Source organism: Pollicipes pollicipes, unplaced genomic scaffold, assembly GCF_011947565.3.
Source record: "Pollicipes pollicipes isolate AB1234 unplaced genomic scaffold, Ppol_2.1 Scaffold_7261;HRSCAF=8764_pilon_pilon_pilon, whole genome shotgun sequence".
Taxonomy (NCBI): Eukaryota; Metazoa; Arthropoda; class Thecostraca; order Pollicipedomorpha; family Pollicipedidae; genus Pollicipes; species Pollicipes pollicipes.
Window position 1 is genome coordinate 57,039,285 of NW_023597054.1, and position 17,608 is coordinate 57,056,892.

The 17,608-nt window shown below is 50.3% G+C and overlaps 1 protein-coding gene across 5 annotated transcripts; it reads right to left on the reverse strand.

The window, feature by feature from the left end:
* Positions 1 to 1,408: 1,408 nt before the first annotated feature.
* LOC119111747 (uncharacterized) lies at positions 1,409 to 17,380 on the reverse strand. Of its 5 annotated transcripts, none has more exons than XM_037235547.1 (7): positions 17,297 to 17,380; positions 16,501 to 16,658; positions 8,262 to 8,402; positions 5,798 to 6,471; positions 5,248 to 5,490; positions 2,580 to 2,734; positions 1,409 to 2,395 (listed from the first exon to the last, which is right to left on the reverse strand). In XM_037235547.1, exons 2-7 carry the CDS (start codon positions 16,562 to 16,564, stop codon positions 2,137 to 2,139), a joined length of 1,536 nt encoding a protein of 511 aa, XP_037091442.1. In that variant the 5' UTR covers positions 16,565 to 16,658; positions 17,297 to 17,380; the 3' UTR covers positions 1,409 to 2,136. The 5 variants fall into 5 exon arrangements, with proteins under 5 accessions (XP_037091442.1, XP_037091443.1, XP_037091441.1 ...); XM_037235548.1 differs by having other exon boundaries at positions 17,288 to 17,364; XM_037235546.1 differs by having other exon boundaries at positions 17,261 to 17,364.
* Positions 17,381 to 17,608: the final 228 nt, after the last annotated feature.

The following is a 17,608-nucleotide window of genomic DNA, read 5'->3' on the forward strand; positions in this document are numbered from 1 at the left end:
AGCCAGCTTCAGGCTTTGATACAAAGCTACACTTGTGAAGGAGTGTGGGCGCGCACAGACAGCTTTAGCTCCAGTGCACAGGCAGAACTCCTCGCTCCGCCCCTCACCCGACCTGACTGACGTCAGATACCCCCGGCACCTGAGCGGCAGCGTTCAGCGGGCCTGTGTCGCACTGCCGTCACAGCACTGTCACCAAACATCAGAGGCATTTGGTATGACTCAGGCCCTTGCTCTGACCTAACGGTACTTTCTCTCCCGGAAATAAGAAGCATGATGCGTCTAGCATCTGGCTTAGACACGGGGCACAATATTCAGATACAAACCACCACTGTGTCCTGACGCAGTACGTAGATACGTACCTAGGTAACCACTCCATCAGGTCTGCTGTGAAAAAATGGTCATGGGTGAAATGCTGATGCCTGAGGTCACAAGCAGCCCCACTGCACTTTACGCAGCCTGCGTAATCAAAGAACTGCTCTTTTATGGTTTCAAACTCGCCAAAATGCTCTACACTGAAGCGGTGTCTCAGGGAGCAAACAGTAATTACACCCAGTTTTTTTTGCGAGCCGCTTCTTAAGGGGACTATCGATGGCAAGCGGGAAATTGTTACCATTTTTAAGCTGGTAGGTGAACATGAGAAGGCTATGCTAGCTGCGAGCAAACCAGGTAGGAACAGTGCTTGCAAAAGAAAAAATGCCGACGATAATGATGCATGAAAGCCACAAACGAAAACTTTAAGATAGTTTGATGCCGCTTTTGTGAGGAGTTGCGGAAGTCCTTAATGAAATTTTATGTATTGACACGAACTAAACTGGTTAAAGATTCTCAGGCACATTCCAGGGTATGGTCTGACGGGGCATGAAATTATGAAGTTGATGGCAATAGATGGGCTTTAGTGTGAACAGCGATAAAACAAATTAAGCTTTTCAGTCTAAAAAGCAGAGAAAAATACAAACGAAAAAGCGGTCGGAACAGCCGTCAATAAACACAAGCCGGTAAGCTTGATCTTGTTACCATTTGCTGTCGACTCAGCGGAACTTGATCGGAGATACTGCCGTGCATGAGCACCTGACTTTGGATAATGCAATCGGCCGGCTAAATCTCTGACGGTTTACAGCAGTTGACCTGCCGTATCTCAGATACAAGCCTAGGCGTGTCTCGGAAAAAGAACAGGTTTTTACTATATTACTATGCGGATATTTCGAGATGATTTTCTATCAATAATTTTCCGACAATGCTTGATCGTATACATCAGGCGTCCCACAAATATTAACGAATGCCAGTTCTTAGAGGGAGAAGAACGCCAAATCATGCATACCACATTTGACCACATATTCCACTTAGTTGTCGTTCGTCATCAACTTCGATTATATTTTCGACTTGTAACGTACCCATCTCAAAGAGAAGACACTTGTGTCATAAATATATTAGAAGCCAACACAACTCTAAACTAGAACATGCATACAGTTCAAATGAATGATGGCTCAAGAGACCTCTGAGCTATATTGTGAAAGGATGTTGCACAATGCGTGATTGCATGTGTGCTGCACAGTCGCTTATTACACAAATATGCATACGACAATAGGGCATGAATATAAATTACGGAGGACATCACCTCGCAAATCAGAAAGTAAATGACGACCATATGCTAAACTCGATGCTTTTTTTAAGAATGGCATTGCGGCATCTATACCTAATATTAGCGATATTTTGTTACGATAGGAGTTACACTACATCCTTCATATCGTTGATCGATACACTCACCAGACACGGTAATTATAATCTTGCAGAAAGCATGCTCTCTCTAAGCCCTTACTCGCAAATGTAGCTTCCGTTATTCTCCAAAGCACATGCACCCCAGTGCCATCCTACCACAATCTCTCAGATTTTAACAGAAAGTTCAGTTGGATGAATACCATTCATCTGGTTCGTCTGCATTTCACGGCAACGGATTGTTTTCCAAATGCAAGACGGCACATACTTTCCTGCGGCCGGTTTTCGCTACGCCAGCCAGCCATGATGCGCAGCATCCCAGACCGGCTCCCAATCTGCGAGCCTCCCCCAAAACGCTCGTATCGCCTCTTTGTCACGCGACTGGCCGCTCGTCTGCACGCGCGCTGGCCGCACGCGGCCTGACTACTCCTCCAGGAAGACGTCCAGCTTGAGGAGCACGCTGCCGTCCAGCACGAAGCGCCTCGTGGAGAGCAGCTGCTGCGGGAAGCCGAGACCCACGCACTCGTAGTTGTCCTTGCCCTTGGGCCGGCGCCAGTTCCAGCCGCTGCAGAGCTCGCGCGGGTTCCAGACGCGGCTGCGGATGTCGTGCGCCAGCGCCGAGTGGTCCAGCAGCGACAGCCGCAGGCGCAGGCGGAACGGCCACGACAGCTGCTCGTCGTACCTGGCGAAGCGGCGGAGCGGTGTCGGTCAGCAGTCAGCAGACCGCGGCCGGGATGGCAGCCCTTCCCGGGGAACGCGATGTGTGGCGACAAGCTCAGCGATCAGGCTGTATGACGTACCGCATGTGACATCTGTGGGCCGCCTCACAACTATTCCTCCACGGAGCGCTTGACGTCACGTCTCACCTTCCTGGAGTGAGTCCGGTGTGGAGGTACACGTTGCCTCCTTGCCGGCTGGGGAACACCCTGATGTACATGCGGTAGCCGCCCTGGTAGATGTAGAAGCTGGGACTCCGCAGCGAGTGTCGGTCCTCCCAGGTCGCCATCATCGTCGGGAAGTCCTGCGGCAAAATGGTGACATGCTGCGTCATGGCCGTTCGCAAGCGGCATACCCTGGAACAGACACATGGGTGTTCAGGTATGAACAGTTCGGTCTGGTGTATATCTGACGACTGGCGTGATTTTTTGACGAAACCGAGCGCTCATGGTGGTCCCAAGCCATCTGGTTCGGCTGGGCGGCAGAACAGCTCTGCAACCCGAGTGGACCGACTGGCATTATTAAGAGCACATGAAATTCACCACCACACTGGCGAGGCTAAATGTCAGCTTAGGACTAAAAGCGTGTGGTGAGTGGCCAGCAATGAGGTGTTCAAACGGACTTTTGACGCGCGTTGAACGCGTGTGTAAAGCCGCAGGCCATAAACCAAACATCTGCCTTCATCATATTTTTTTCTAAATGCAACATGCTTTCAATTGTTATCGCCGCTGCACACATGACATAGTTTCTTTTTTGTTTCCCGCATGGTCACGTTGGGTATTATTTTCAAGAAAATGACCCCACAAATTTTGATTCCATGTTCGAGTGCCTAGCGCGCATGTTAGTTTTATGTTCGAGTGCCTAGCACGCATGTCAGTTTTATATTCGAGTGCATAGCACGCCTGTTAGTTTTATATTCGAGTGCCTGGTACGCACGTTAGTTTTGTCATGTTTGTAAACCATCAGTAGATTGAAGCTTTCTTGTGTAATTACATATTTAAGCACAATTATGCCAAAATTTGGACCTGAAAAATGACTGGCACTACAACGAGCATGCCATCATCGATCCCACAATTTGAGTGCCCACGGGCACGCACCATATGCCACGCTTCTTCTCTTGCGGTCACCTGATTTTGAGGTGTTTTAGACACGTGTAAAAAACGCCCGTGTGAGCAAATCATTATAGACCATTCACAGAGATTTTAACAGCACAAAAGAATGGTGTAGAGAAATGTGAGTGGCCAATGTGAGTTCGTGACCGGCGGCTACGTGCACGCGTCTGCCGCGCACAAAAACAGAACACCAGTCTGAATAGAATGTTATGCTGACAGACGGCTATCTCTGAGATTCCCGGAATTAGTAGTGATGAAGTGCGCAGCTATTGGTGTTATTGTTCGCTATCATTTTTTATCATATTTTTATAGTTGTTGGTGAACATGGGTTGACAAACGAAGCAAACATTTTGGGACACAGTTTGCTGGGCGGCTCCATTTTAGGTCAATTTTATAACTTGACGCAGTTCAGGAAAATATAATGACTTGAGCAGGAATGACACAGGCGGGGGAGCGATAGCTTAAGGGAAGTTTGAGTTAAATCCGTAAGGTAGGATAGAAGGTCAAGCACTAAAACAAACCACGTCGTACAGGCTGATTTCGGGTACGTGACCATTTATGGACTAAAAACTAACTTTTCGGTTCACACAGAAAACTGAAATTCTAAAATGACGGACCAGCACCTTCAGTAAAAATGTGACCACGGGAGACAAATCACTACAGTAGAATGTATATAACTGTGTCTAATGAATGCGGGCTTGGTTCATTAACTATGAATATATCTCTTGGGGTTCGCATGTCGATACTGGTGACGAGCAGCGGCTACAACAGTAAATCAAACGGGTAGCTACGCTGCTGGAGCACGTATCACCAAGAGAACCAATCGGTTATTTGCCGTCAGTTCTCCGTGGTTACGTCCAAAAGCCATTTTCAGGTCAGGCAATAGCACCGCGGGAGGAAATGCAGCCGCAATATTTTCAGTGTTAGGCGCTTGCTGCGGTATAAAAATATTTTCATTGGAGAAAGCCGCCCATTAAAAAAAAACTCAAAACGAAATAGCTCTCAGTGGGCCCAACTCTTTTAGGGTGTGCCGCAAACTGATGAGGTGTAGCGGACTGGAGATGTCGTGCGCCGCCCCCCCCCCCCCCTCTCCCAGGCCGTGTAGCAGATAAGCACTTGGGACAGAGAGGGACGCTGCGGCCGCTCTGCCGCGGGACTGAGAGTCGTCACCGCCCCGGGTCACGCCCTGCCAGAAGCTCGGCTCAGGCAGCGAATCCATGCGGGCGGCGCGGTGTGTCATGATCCAGGATCTTACAGCTTGAGCAGTGGCAGGAGTTTTTGCTTTTCATTTGTTTGGTTTGGAGCCCTGTCCGGTAGTTTTAAACATTCCAGAGCTATAGGATAAGGGAGAGTGGATGACTGGGCAAAACTGCATGTTTCTGGGAGTCCATTCAACGAGACTTATCCCGCCCAGTGGCCTCGATACGGGATATGCGCCCGGCGCTCAAATGGATTCCTTACCAGGAGGCACTTGGCCCATTCATGGCTGGTGTATGTAGCTTGCGTTGGATGAACGGGACGCGCGAGGATGTACGATAAAGCGAGAATGTGGAGGGACGGCAGATGAATGATGAATCACAATGCAAGTGATATATCGTCGACAGACATGCGAGATCCATTGGAATATTTTCAGAATTACTCACCTGAAACACTAGACTTCAGTTTATTGCGCGCACACAAGGCCTGTGATGACCCGTGCTCTCACCTTTACTTCCCAATAGTAGGAATACATTCGCTTCCCGTTGAGTTCGTAGACTGTATCGTTGTAGGTGTTGATTTCCCAGAAACGCGAGCGCAGCGCGCTCTCCGAGCCGGAGACGTGACTGACAGTGTCGGTCACTCGCTGACCCCTGCGCTTGGCATGCTGACGCCGACCACGCAGTCTGCCCACGTTCGACCTGGACGCACGCCTGTCTTGGGCGTTGAATGCAGCGTAAGCGTCGATAGGCTGAAACCCAGGATAGTGACAGGTTGGAGGCATTCCACGTTATCCGAGCCAGCTTGCTTGTAGTTCCCGTTATCTCAGACATACATGTGCCTAACCTCCGTATGTTCTGGTGCGTTCTTATCGGCCCATGAACAATGATTAACCTTCAGTTAGAGACTCGGATGCCAATTTTGCGCTTCTATACCTTTCTGCAAACGTTTTAATTCATTTGCACACCGTATGAGCCCTTACAGAGACCACGACGGATGTGGTTATCAAGAGCAGCCCTGGACCAGCGAGAACACCGCTGGTCCAGCGCACCACTGACCCCAGTCGGCGTGTAGGACGTCTGGTAGCGCACCACATTGCCGCGGCCGCTGTGAGACGCCGCCGACGCGGAGCTGATCTGGCGGGTGCCAGAGCTGGGCGCCGACTCGGACGCGTTGTACGCCTCGTATTGAAAGCTGTCGCCCTGCGCCGCTGATCCGCCACCGCCGTAGCGTTTGGAGTCGGCTCCACCGTAGCGCCGAGCCTGGCCGTACCGGTACGTGCCGCCGCCGCCCTCCCGCTTCAGGGTCTGCCGCTGGCCGTTATAGGCGGCGCCACCGTCGGACGTCTGCCGTTCAGCGGCCGAGGTTGCCGCACTCCTGGTCTGGGAGGAGGAGCGCGAGCGACCGCTCTGGGACGAGGCCGAGCGCACGCCGGCGGCCTGCGATGACGACCGGGCGCCGTACCTCTTGTAGGAGGTGCGCTGGCCGGTGGCGGCCACTCCACGGCCTCCCGCCCGGAAGCCGGCGTAGTGCGTCAGCTGGGCCTGGTCGGAGTCGCCGCTGGAGTCGCCGCCGCCGGAGTAGCGGTGCCGCTCGGTGGCGGACGAATCTTCCTCCTCGTCGTAGTCGTAGACGACGTGGTCCAGCAGCAGACGCGTGAGCGTCTCCTTCATCTGCTCCAGCCGGTCGCCCAGCCGCTGCTCGATGGCCATCAGACGGGCCTCCATCTCCACTGCAGAATCGGCCAGCGTGAGTTATTGCAAAGGAGCTAGGCGAACTGGACGGCATGAGAGTGTGTAAGCACGCTGCATTTTTTGCTCCTCACTGAGATTGGATTGAGCTATGTTTCCACCGTATTTCCGAATGAAACAGAATATTCGTGTTTGACCGCCAGGCTTCTTCACAAAGCACATTTCGCCATCAGGCGCTATGTCCCTCTTTTTAACAGATTCATGGGCTCTGTTGCGTACCGATCATTGTATTACTTGCAGCTTGAGTGTGTATTCTAAGTGCAAGATCATGGCTAGCAATGACAATTTGGTGAGCGCTCATTTTGGTGAGCGGCAACATGCATTCGTAGATGTATCGATGAATGCATGCATTTAGGAATGCAGTGATCCATGCATCATGGGCAAAGTGGAAATAAAGATGCATCCTCAGATAAAGCCACCTTTTTGAATAATACGTAGCCGGCTCTTGTTATTGGATGTTATACGTCACTTCAGGACGTCATATTTGACAATATAAATATACGTTTTATATGGACCGTGCAAAGCTGTGCCTTTTATACACATTCTTTGCAACATTGTAGGGCTTCACATAGATCGATGTCTTTTAAAACACAGTGATGCTCACTACCAAAACAAGCAAAAATAATTCTTAAAAGACCACCATCGCTAGGCAAAGCTAGACCTATATATCTGCAAAGCTTGAGAATTCAACGTTTAGCTTTAGCTGCCTAGCGTAGCCTTTTATATGTTATTCCGTTCCAGCGACCTGTAACTTATATTAAATTAAATTAATGGTGTATGGGTATTGCGCTACCCCAACTTACACCAATTTTGCCCTGATTTGCTGCATTTGACCACAACTACCAATGCACCGTCAGTCGTCTCTGCAGCACACATGGAGGAGCACGCTGACATTGATGTTGGTGCGTCAGGTGTGTGAGACTACGTCCCGAGCGGTGCTGTAACTCGTCACTACCAGCCTATTGGCAGCTGACCTTTACAGAGCCTGGCGGAAACGGGGATGGCCGTGCTACGGCGCTGTGTGCGGACGTATTGCGACCTTTCAGCAAACACGACTCGTTGAAGTGACATAGTCCGCTCGGGTTTTGGGGTCAGGGCCTTCACAACAAGCTACGCTTGGCAAGGAGTTTGATTAGAAAAAACAACTCTGCAAACTATTAGTTTAAGTAATTGAAATGACAAAGCAATTCAAAGCTTGCTTCTTCTGTGTGAACGAGAAGGCCGACTTTAAATCGCGTTTTATCTCAATGTCAAGTGGATATGGCATTTTTGTCATTTATGTTTGTTTTAATTTTGAGTACAGGCAAAATACAGATGCCAGGTTTTAAGTTCACTTCGTTCGAAGGGATCATTTTGGTGTATAAGGATAACTAGAAAACAATGGACGGTTGGACAGTGGAACAGTCAGGCGTTCATGAGAAGGTGATAAGTCAGCGGCCAGCGATTTAAACACGGCCCGGATCTTGCGATACATCGTAGGTAAACCAGGGTATTAATATCAAAGTTCCACGAAAACTCGTGCTGGACTGGAGACGGGCTGGCTGGAGTCGGTCTCTGCCCAACACTAGTCGCAGTAAATCTCCGACGCGGCGAGGCATCTAAAAGAGTACACGATTGTGCCCAACAGGGGTGAGAGAGAAAACGAGAATGTCGCGGCAGCTGGTGTGGGACTTGAATATATTACGGGGCGCACATAACTACAGCACAACACTTACAGAGCGTACAGTACCAGTACCGCTGCGGCGTGCCTAGCGTGGAGCGCGGCTCTTACCTGGATTGCAGACTCCCTGGAGCGCTGCCACGGCGGCGGAGCGTACCGTCGTGTGCAGCTCCTTCTCATTAAACTGGCACATGGCGTCGGCCCTGCCAGGCCGCGGCTGGTCAGACTGCACATTGTGCAGGTCACCGCCCCCTGGCGGTCACAACAGGTCAGTCACCGCCCCCTGTCGGTCACAACAGGTCAGTCACCGCCCCTGGTAGCCACAACAGGTCAGTCACCGTCCCCTGGTGGCCATAACAGGTCAGTCACCGCCCCTGGTGGTCACAACAGGTCAGTCACCGTCCCCTGGTGGTCACAACAGGTCAGTCACCGCCCCTGGTGGCCACAACAGGTCAGTCACCGCCCCTGGTGGTCACAACAGGTCAGTCACCGTCCCCTGGTGGTCACAACAGGCCAGTCGCAAGCCACAAACGGCTCTCATAGCCCGCGAGATGTTTGCAAGCAAAAGGCAAGACATGACTATTGGAAAGCATTCACAACTAATTGTTTGCCGTTGGTTTTCGTCAGCGTACGTTGAAAGGAGGGCGGCGCTTCATGAACACTCTTCACCCTAACGTTCAAGCGATAGGGCCACAGAATTATCAGCTGCTGATGACTATCCCTCCCTCTGTATGCCTTCGCTATGTCAAGCGGGTCCTCATGCAATCCAACAAGCCTCAACAGTGCAAGTTTCCCACGTTCCCACACAGCCCGGTCAGTCAGTCAGGTCAGTCACCGCCCCCTGGCGGTCACAACAGGTCAGTTACTGCCCCTAGTGGTCACAACAGGTCAGTCACCGCCCCGGCGGTCACAACAGGTCAGTCACCGTCTCCTGGTGGTCACAACAGGTCAGTCACCGTCCCTGGTGGTCACAACAGGCCAGTCACCGCCCCTGGTGGTCACAACAGGTCAGTCACCGCCCCCTGGTGGTCACAACAGGTCAGTCACCGCCCGCCCCCTGGCGGTCACAACAGGTCAGTTGCCGCCTCTGGTGGTCACAACAGGTCAGTCACCACCCCCTGGTGGTCACAACAGGTCAGTCACCACCCCCTGGTGGTCACAACAGGTCAGTCACCGTCCCCTGGTGGTCACAACAGGTCAGTCGCAAGCCACAAACAGCTCGCATAGCCCGCGAGATGTTTGCAAGCAAAAGGCAAGACATGACTATTGGAAAACATTCACAACTAATTGTTTGCCGTTGGTTTTCGTCAGTGTACGCTGAACAGAGGACGGTGCTTCATGAACACTCTTCACCCTAACGTTTGAGCGATTGGGCCACGGAATTATCAGCTGCTGATGACTACCCCTTCCTCTATATGCCTTCACTATGTCAAGCGGATCTTCATACAGTCCAACAAGTTGTAATAGGGCAAGTTTCCCACGTTCCCACACAGCCAATGTCAGGGCCGAGCGGACGTGGGGGGGGGGGGGGGGGGGTGGGGGGGGGGGTGTGAGTGTGAAATAGTCTGTCGATATAATGCGCCAGCTAAAAACAGCATTTTTACATTTACCGCAAACACAAGCACACAGACATAAGAACTGGCATCAGTTATTCCACTTTGGTGTTATTTTTGAAGGCCAGTGAGTGAATCGAGGGATGTTGCAGACAACTTAAAGGAGGTGTTCCTCATTTGTAAAACGTGTTAAACTCAAATAGCCATCTTGATGATCATTCAATGTATTTCAGAGCTCTGCTTGACTTAATACAAAAACCCTTCCAGTTTCTGACTTATACGCTCGCGAAGATGTGCATACTTTTTCGGAGAGACTACGTCTACCATGTCATTGGCCATGCGACGATTAGGGCCAATAGTTATCTGATAACTGAAAAAAATGTAATGAGTTCATATCTGGCGTTCTTGAGCACGATTTCCAGTTATAACGGCCGTCGATTGGCCCTCAATCGATGTTGTGAAAGATACTATGACGTACTCAAACAATGACGTATTGAGGAGCACATTTACTAAACAGAGAAAATGTGCTGTCAGGAGCAATGCCGTTGCTCCGTTGCTTGCTGCGAGAAAAAGTTAGTATCCACTTTCAGTACACATACAGTGCATGTGCGTCATATTGACTTGAATATGGCATGTGACGTCACATGCCATATTGTGACGTCACCAAATGATCCCACGCAGCACTTCCGTACCATATTTACACCATGTTGACGGACAAAATATGAGTAAGTCGCGCCTGTTTGTTGCATGAAGGCTGCTTAAATCGAAATTCCGTGGGTGCAGTCCACCCCACCCGACCCAAACCCAGTTCACCTTTATGCGCGGCAAATCGCCCATGGGGGGGGGGGGGGCGGAGAAGGGACTTTGCCTCCGTAACCAACTTTCGTACATCGTCCTCATGTCCTTGTAATTTATTATCGTTTGTAAAAGATTATCTTGTGCAGCTGCAGCTACTGTCTATCACAGTACGGACGGTGTGGGAGGCGCGGAGCCAGTTCAGTCGTTTACGTATTCAAAACGCTTGGATCATCTTGATGAAATGCAGTGCTATGACGATTTTTTCTATTCTGTTGACACTTTATGATAACTATGGGGTCATGATCAACAAATACAAGCATTAGAATACTGCGTTGAGAAGAATTCAAAATACACCTTGGCTTGTATTTGGGATCAATAAGGTCACCGGAGGTCGCAATCGGTCTTAACTTACTTGACATGTGTGTGACTAAATGGTTCGCAATTTCAAGTTTATTGTGCTATTAAAGGTTTATTTGGAGAAAATGCGCCATAGAGCCTGTTTGGTATCAATTTAGCGATGCACGTGAGGTCATATAACGTCAAATAACTTGTACACAAAAAGGTTCGGCGAAGATAAGGCGTTGGGAGATGAAAGGCCGCGTCGCCACACGGCTAGATGACGGTGCTGGACTCTTCGTAGCGTGCACAGAAATAACTGTGCCAAAATTAGGTGTGTTTTTTCCAGAATTTAGACCACACATAACTCATTCATATTGACAAGAACAGCACAAGCGACCTCGTGACAGCTTCCACAAACTTAAGTTACCACTCCCTCGGGCTACCATTCATTTGCCACTCCTTCGGCTACAGAGATCTCGCGCAGCCATCTGAAAGCTAATTCCAGCAAGGCTTTCGTGAATCAACGGGTTTTCCGTTTTCAGCCGTGCATATCGTGCTTTGACGGGTGCTTGTCGAAACAATCCCACATGTATGATGCAAAGTGACTGGTAGATGTTGTTTTCTCAGATAGGCGCAGAGTCAACAAAGTGACCTTTGGATCGCAGGATCAAGATCTGAATGCTATGAACATATGAATCGCTTATTCGCAACATATTTGGCCTGATCTGTGAGGCATCAAAAGTTTCCACCACTTTGCCCGGCATTGACGCATCAAAAATAAACAGTCATGCACTCCGTGTTTAGAAAGGTTGCTGCGAGCATCAAGTTACGGGACGTGCGCTTTTGCAGGGCTGGATGGCAGCCTCGGCTTGACGGGCGGGTCGCGTGAGACGCCTCGTGGAATAAGGCGGAGACGGCGGGCAAATGCAGGGCACACACCATTTGCCTGCGCAGTTGCTAGAACCACCATAAGTGCTGTATGCAAAGAACCACCTTTTCAGTTTGGCACCAGACATTCCCATTCGATTTGAACTCTTTGTCGCATTCCCAAATGCGACAAAGATTTCAGATCGACTGGTGGTATCCGTCAGGTCGACTCGACAATCAGGTCAGGTCAGGTCAGTCAGGTCGACTCGATACTTGTCTTGAAGCTGGCGAGCAGATGCACGTTTTTGGAGTCAAGACGCAACACCCTTGGAACAAAAGTAAGCCAAAGTTTTTTTTCCATAGCCCAGCCCATTACAAAGCTAAGTGCCCAAACCAGCATACAGTTCGGGAAAGTCGCCAGGTGTTCTGGCTTTCATTACACGCTTACGTTGCCGTCTCGTCTCATTTCCTCAAACTTTCGATTTGGAGACACGTGGCGAGCAACCTTCTTGACAGATAGCCTGCATGCAGTGAATAAAGCAGTAAAGAACCGCAATGAATACACCACGGAAGTTTGAAAGGAACAATATGCATTAGATAAGTTGCGCAACGTTGGTCTACTTTGTTTCAAGAATGCCAGACGTGCTCATTATCAGCCAGGCCCATTGTCACCACGCGCATACTAGGAGCAGCATTGCCACTAGTCTCACGAGTGAAGCTCCAGTATCACGGGATAAAGATGTCACCAGCCACAGTATGCGGTGGCTGCCATTGCTGTAGCCGAGAAGAGCCGTAAACGCGGCAACGCAGTCAATGCTCAGATACACTGATTTTTACCCGGGCTGACAGGGTGCTGCGAGTGAATTCGTCATCGTGCACGCAGTTTGACACTTCGCAAGGTTTATAGTTGGAGATTACTTATCGGGTGCTCTTACTACAGACGTTTGCATATAGTGCTGCCTTGCTCCCAGCAGGATAAAGACGGTTTTCGTCTGTGCAAATTTTAGGCCGAAGCAAAGGAAAAAACTGGAACAGCAAGGTTCAGATATACAACGCGGATGGTGACTCGGGAACGCGACCTCGTGTTGAATTCTCTCTCACCAAGGCCAAGACTGCAGCATGATCAGTGCACCCTGATAGCAACAACAGCGCAGCGCGTCAGAACAGCCGTCGGCCGACGCCGCGCTCGCCGTGAGGCCTGCAGCTTCGATCAGCCCAGCCGCGTCCTTCGCTGGTGTTATCTCAGGCTCGCACGTTCTGAGGTACGCTGCAGTGGCCTCAGCTTAAAGCGGTGCATGCCCAGCGACCCAGCGGCCAAACAAACCAGGGTGGATGGGATTCAGCTGCTTAGGATTCAACTGCTACCTTGCAGGCCATCACAGTACTTGTCATCCTGACATGACCGGAAGCATTTAAGATATATATTTTTTATTCTACTGAGCACATCACATCCCTATTTTCCATCATATTTTCCCGCTACCTATTCTTTTTACCACCCCGATAAGAATGCTGGTATCCGTCTAAGCCAAATTCTTGGGTTCCATTCAGGTTTCCTGGAAAGAAACAAGGCACCATCTTCTTTGATATGTAAACACTGAAAACCACGTTTTGATCATATTTGCTATTGCCCCGTTTTCATCTTTTCAATACAGACATGAATTTTCAATCTTAGAATGTCACCATCGCACATTCCCTATCCTTCTAAAAACAAAATGTCCGTATGTACGTTCCACCGGTCAGCTGTTACAAGACCACCGCTGGCACGTGGCAACATCTGTAACGACATTCTTTTTGACACCACGTTAAGGCTGTGCAAACGTACACCCTGTTACATCCCTGCATACTTTTGACGGCTTGTCCGAAACACTCAACGCTATTTTCAGTTGTGTTCGAACCATATTAGCAGAGTAGACTGGACACTTCCGGTTTTTAATCTCTTATGGTCAACGTTCCATCTTGAGAGCGCTAAAGCTTAGCAGCATTCAACTATCTACCTGAAATACCTTGACAAAATGCTGGTTCATCACATGATCCACGGCAGGCGCCAAATGTGGGAGGCGCATCAGGACAAATGGCGACCTTTTAACAGACATGCATTGGTGGATTTAATACTGAGACGTAGAGCTGATGTTTAAGTAACGACCTTCGTGAAAGCAACTGTATCATAAATAACCGTTTACGCGACCGTCAACAACTTTAGATTTCTACTGACTCGCAGAGGTATGCAGAGGATATGCAAGGAGGGTGACACCGTTGGATCCACGTTTATGTTGGTGAGGAAAGCGCTGTTCTTTGCTCATTTCATATCTGGTGGGCCACCACCGACCGTTTTTTATGTTAAACGCATCAATAACGCGGAGGTGGGTTCAACGAGAGACAAGGTGAATCAAATGTAAATTATTAGGAAGACGATCGCTAACATTGCCATTTGGGTGACTTCAGTCAGTATTTATTTGTAGCAAAGTTCTCACGTGGCATCCCACCCAGTTGAAAAGCTATGTAGCCGAATGTACATGTCAAAAACTCGAGTCAGGGTGGTCCCGCGTACTGAAAGGAATGGGGAAGGGGTGGCGGTATGTGCACTTTGTAAGCAGCGCAGCAGCATCTGTGAGTTTTTCGCTCGTGGACTCACATCGTTCACTGTTCTTGGATGCTGCCACAGCCGCATATATATATTAGAAGGGGAACCATGGTATCAAGCTTTTCTAGCTGCATTTTAACGCCTTGCACAATAAATGTTCTAGTTCATCCTGTTGCCGTGTCCAGTGTGTGAAAGGTAACATCGCACCGTTTCTTTACAACGTACCATTTGTGCTTGAAACGAAAGAAAATAGCTCTCATAAAATCGTGGAAAAGGCATCAAAAGACTACACCCATGCATAATCTTTCTGTGTTCATAGATCGAAAAACCATGCAAACGGCACTTATTATGACCAGAAGGAGAGCAAGCAATGACATCGTGTAGCATTTCTTTAAGCATATACCTGGCTTTTCCTGAGCGTTCTACCTATCACTCGATCCACACCACCTCCATTCCCAAGCTATGCAGCCAAACGTTCTCATTTCGATATGTGTACAGACGCAGGCCAAATTTCAGGATGGGAGAAAACAACTGAAAAATTGTACTGCAAAGACGTTTTTGCAGGCCGTAGGCACGCGAAATTGTTTACATAGTGCATACCAGCGCCACGTGTTTTCAATCTACTTGTGTCTATGAGTCAGTCTCGTTTTTAAACTGCACGCATTAAATGCTATGCATATCAATGCATGCAAAATTTAATGACAGGAGCAGGCCTACCCTATCCACAGCCCCACCCCTACGCCACTGTGTTTGGCTAGACGTGGGCTTACCCAGCCGATGAACGTCACCACTGCTTACTGAGCCGACTTCAGCGAATGCCCAGCTTTCCATTGACACGTTCAGAATGTCCGCCGCAGTGAGAACTTTGTGACGCCCTCCTGTAGCTTCAAGAAAACTGTTATGACCAGACTTCGCTTTAGGTATTTGTCGTTGTCAATTCTTGCCGTCTGTTTATTTGCTGTTGTCACTAATCCCTGCTGCGATGCTTATATTAGGCGTTGATGAGCATCTGCCTGCACTCAGGGCCGTAAATTCGTTGTCGCTAGAGCTACACAGCGAATGCGTTCCTTTTCAGAGACATGACCACTGATTGGGTTGGCTCACTTACATATTCAATCAATGATAGTTCTATGGACCTCAAACCCGACCTTGCGGCGTGTGCGGCGCCCACGCCGTGGACCGCGCCAAATCGCTTATGAGCGTTATATACCGTCTCGTACCCAACTGCAGCGTGGGCAAATCCCAGCGTTGGGGTGTGCATTGCTTATATATATATATATATATATATATATATATATATATATATATATATATGATAAACTTGACCTAACTTAGTTGTGACATCGGAAAGCAAAACAGCACATGCTATTGCAGTGTTTTATTCAGATGAAGCAGAGAGGGCAAGGAACAATTTGCCACAATTTTTGTTCGTATGAGGGCGCCATCAGCGCTTTTCGACAGGGTGGTAAAACTGGAATTGTAGTTCTGACTGAAAGTTTCCACTTTACACCGCGGCCGTAAAAATGGCTCCAGTGCATTTCGAGATCGCACCGAGGCGGAATACACCGGACATGGATTTCACCGAAGCTCACAGCATGGTGATAATGTTCATGTCTGTGTTCATTCGGCGCGGTAAACTTTGACAATGGATAGCTATCAGTGAAGCCACTAGGGGAGCCTAGGGGACATGTTCCCCCGGCTCATGTTTGATGAATGTTTCAATAATGGGATGGTGTCACCTGTACTCATCTTCACGTTTTATCACTTAAAAGGCCATTTTCATGTCACGCTTTACTGTCCAGATTCTAGCAATAGATTTCAGCAGCGCCCCCATCCTGAATTTTCTGCACAGTCTCAGAGACGTGGTTACACCCGCTACGACAAATGTTGTCACCTTACGCGAATTCACTTCCCCGTCCGCGTCATAACGCTCGGAAACAGATTGGACGCCTCTTGGGGCCTCCTTTTAAAGCGTTTGCCTTAACAGCGACTGGTGGCATTATGTTGTATATATATATATATATATATATATATATATATATATATATGCTGTGTATTTCGTTACGCCTCCGGTTCTGACCTCTGTCGCCGGTTAGTCAGAGTCAGCTGGCCAGACGGTTTGACACGGTTCTGCGTGGCCCCAGGTCAGTAGGTCACGCACGCTGCCAGAGCTACGACACAGCCTGTGACGTCACCCGGCTGCAGGGCTCACCAGAGAGGTCGGCGGTCGAGCCCAGGTGCAGCAAGCAGAGCAGCAGCGTCAGGCGCAGCTCCATGGTCGAGCGGCAGGCACAGGTGGCAACAGTGGTGTCGTGCCGCGCGTGCAGCGGTGGCGAGCGAGGTCAGGCGGTCCGCCGCGATCCGAGAGATCTGCGGGGCGGGAGAACAGCTCGCGTAACGAACAGTCATAGCGCTGGAGTGACTCGAGGACGCTCTCCGCCGGGCGACGGGAGGTGACGGCTCCAGTCATCGTCACACACGCCCACGCCCTTCCGATACCTGAGGCGCTGCCTGTGGCTGACGCGACTTATAGACCATCACCACTGCACACCAGCTCGGGACGGGGGTGAGCCTCGCCAATCAACACTGCTCACCAGTGCGGCACAGGGGTGGGCCTCATCAATCACCACTGCTTACCAGTGTGGGACGGGGGTAGGCCTCGCCAATCACCACTGCACACTGGCTCGGGACTGGATGGGCCTCGCCAGTCACTACTCCTCACCAGTGCGGGACGGACGCCAATCACCCCTGCTCACCAGTGTGGGACGGGGGTGGGCCTCGCCAACCACCACTGCACACTGGCTCGGGACTGGATGGGCCTCGCCAGTCACTACTGCTCACCAGTGCGGGACGGGGGTGGGGCTCGCCAATCACCCCTGCTCGCCAGTGTGGGACAGGGGGTGGCCCTCACTAATCACACCTGGGTGGAGACGCACACACGTGCGACCCGGTCAGCCGCCGCGGGCGCTCACCAGTACGGGACGGGTGGAGGGCCTCACCAATCACACCTGGGTGGAGACGCAGACACGTGTGACCCGGTCAGCCGCCGCGGGCGCATTGCGGTGTGGTGTGTGCCACCGGCCGGCCGCCGGCCCTATCTTGGGTAGTATACCAAGGTTTGTTATTGTTGGCGGCCGGCGCGCTGGTGCCACTAATCCGGGAGAGGGCAGCACTACAGAGTGCTGGTCGTCACCGGTGACTCAATCACAGGGCATGATGACTATGGGCGGATGTGCCCTCGCCCGGACCGGTGCCGGCCGAAGCCAGCGCTTGTTTTCGGACCGTCTCAATCGAGTGAATGAGATCATAGTGATCAACAG

Coding starts and splice junctions, on each gene's coding strand:
- LOC119111747 (XM_037235547.1), bottom strand. CDS start 16,564: ATGGAGCTGCGCCTGACGCTGCTGCTCTGCTTGCTGCACCTGGGCTCG. Junction 8,403..16,500: donor CTCGACCGCCGACCTCTCTG/GTGAGCCCTGCA, acceptor TGTGACCGCCAG/GGGGCGGTGACCTGCACAAT. Junction 2,396..2,579: donor ACCGGACTCACTCCAGGAAG/GTGAGACGTGAC, acceptor CCGCTTCGCCAG/GTACGACGAGCAGCTGTCGT.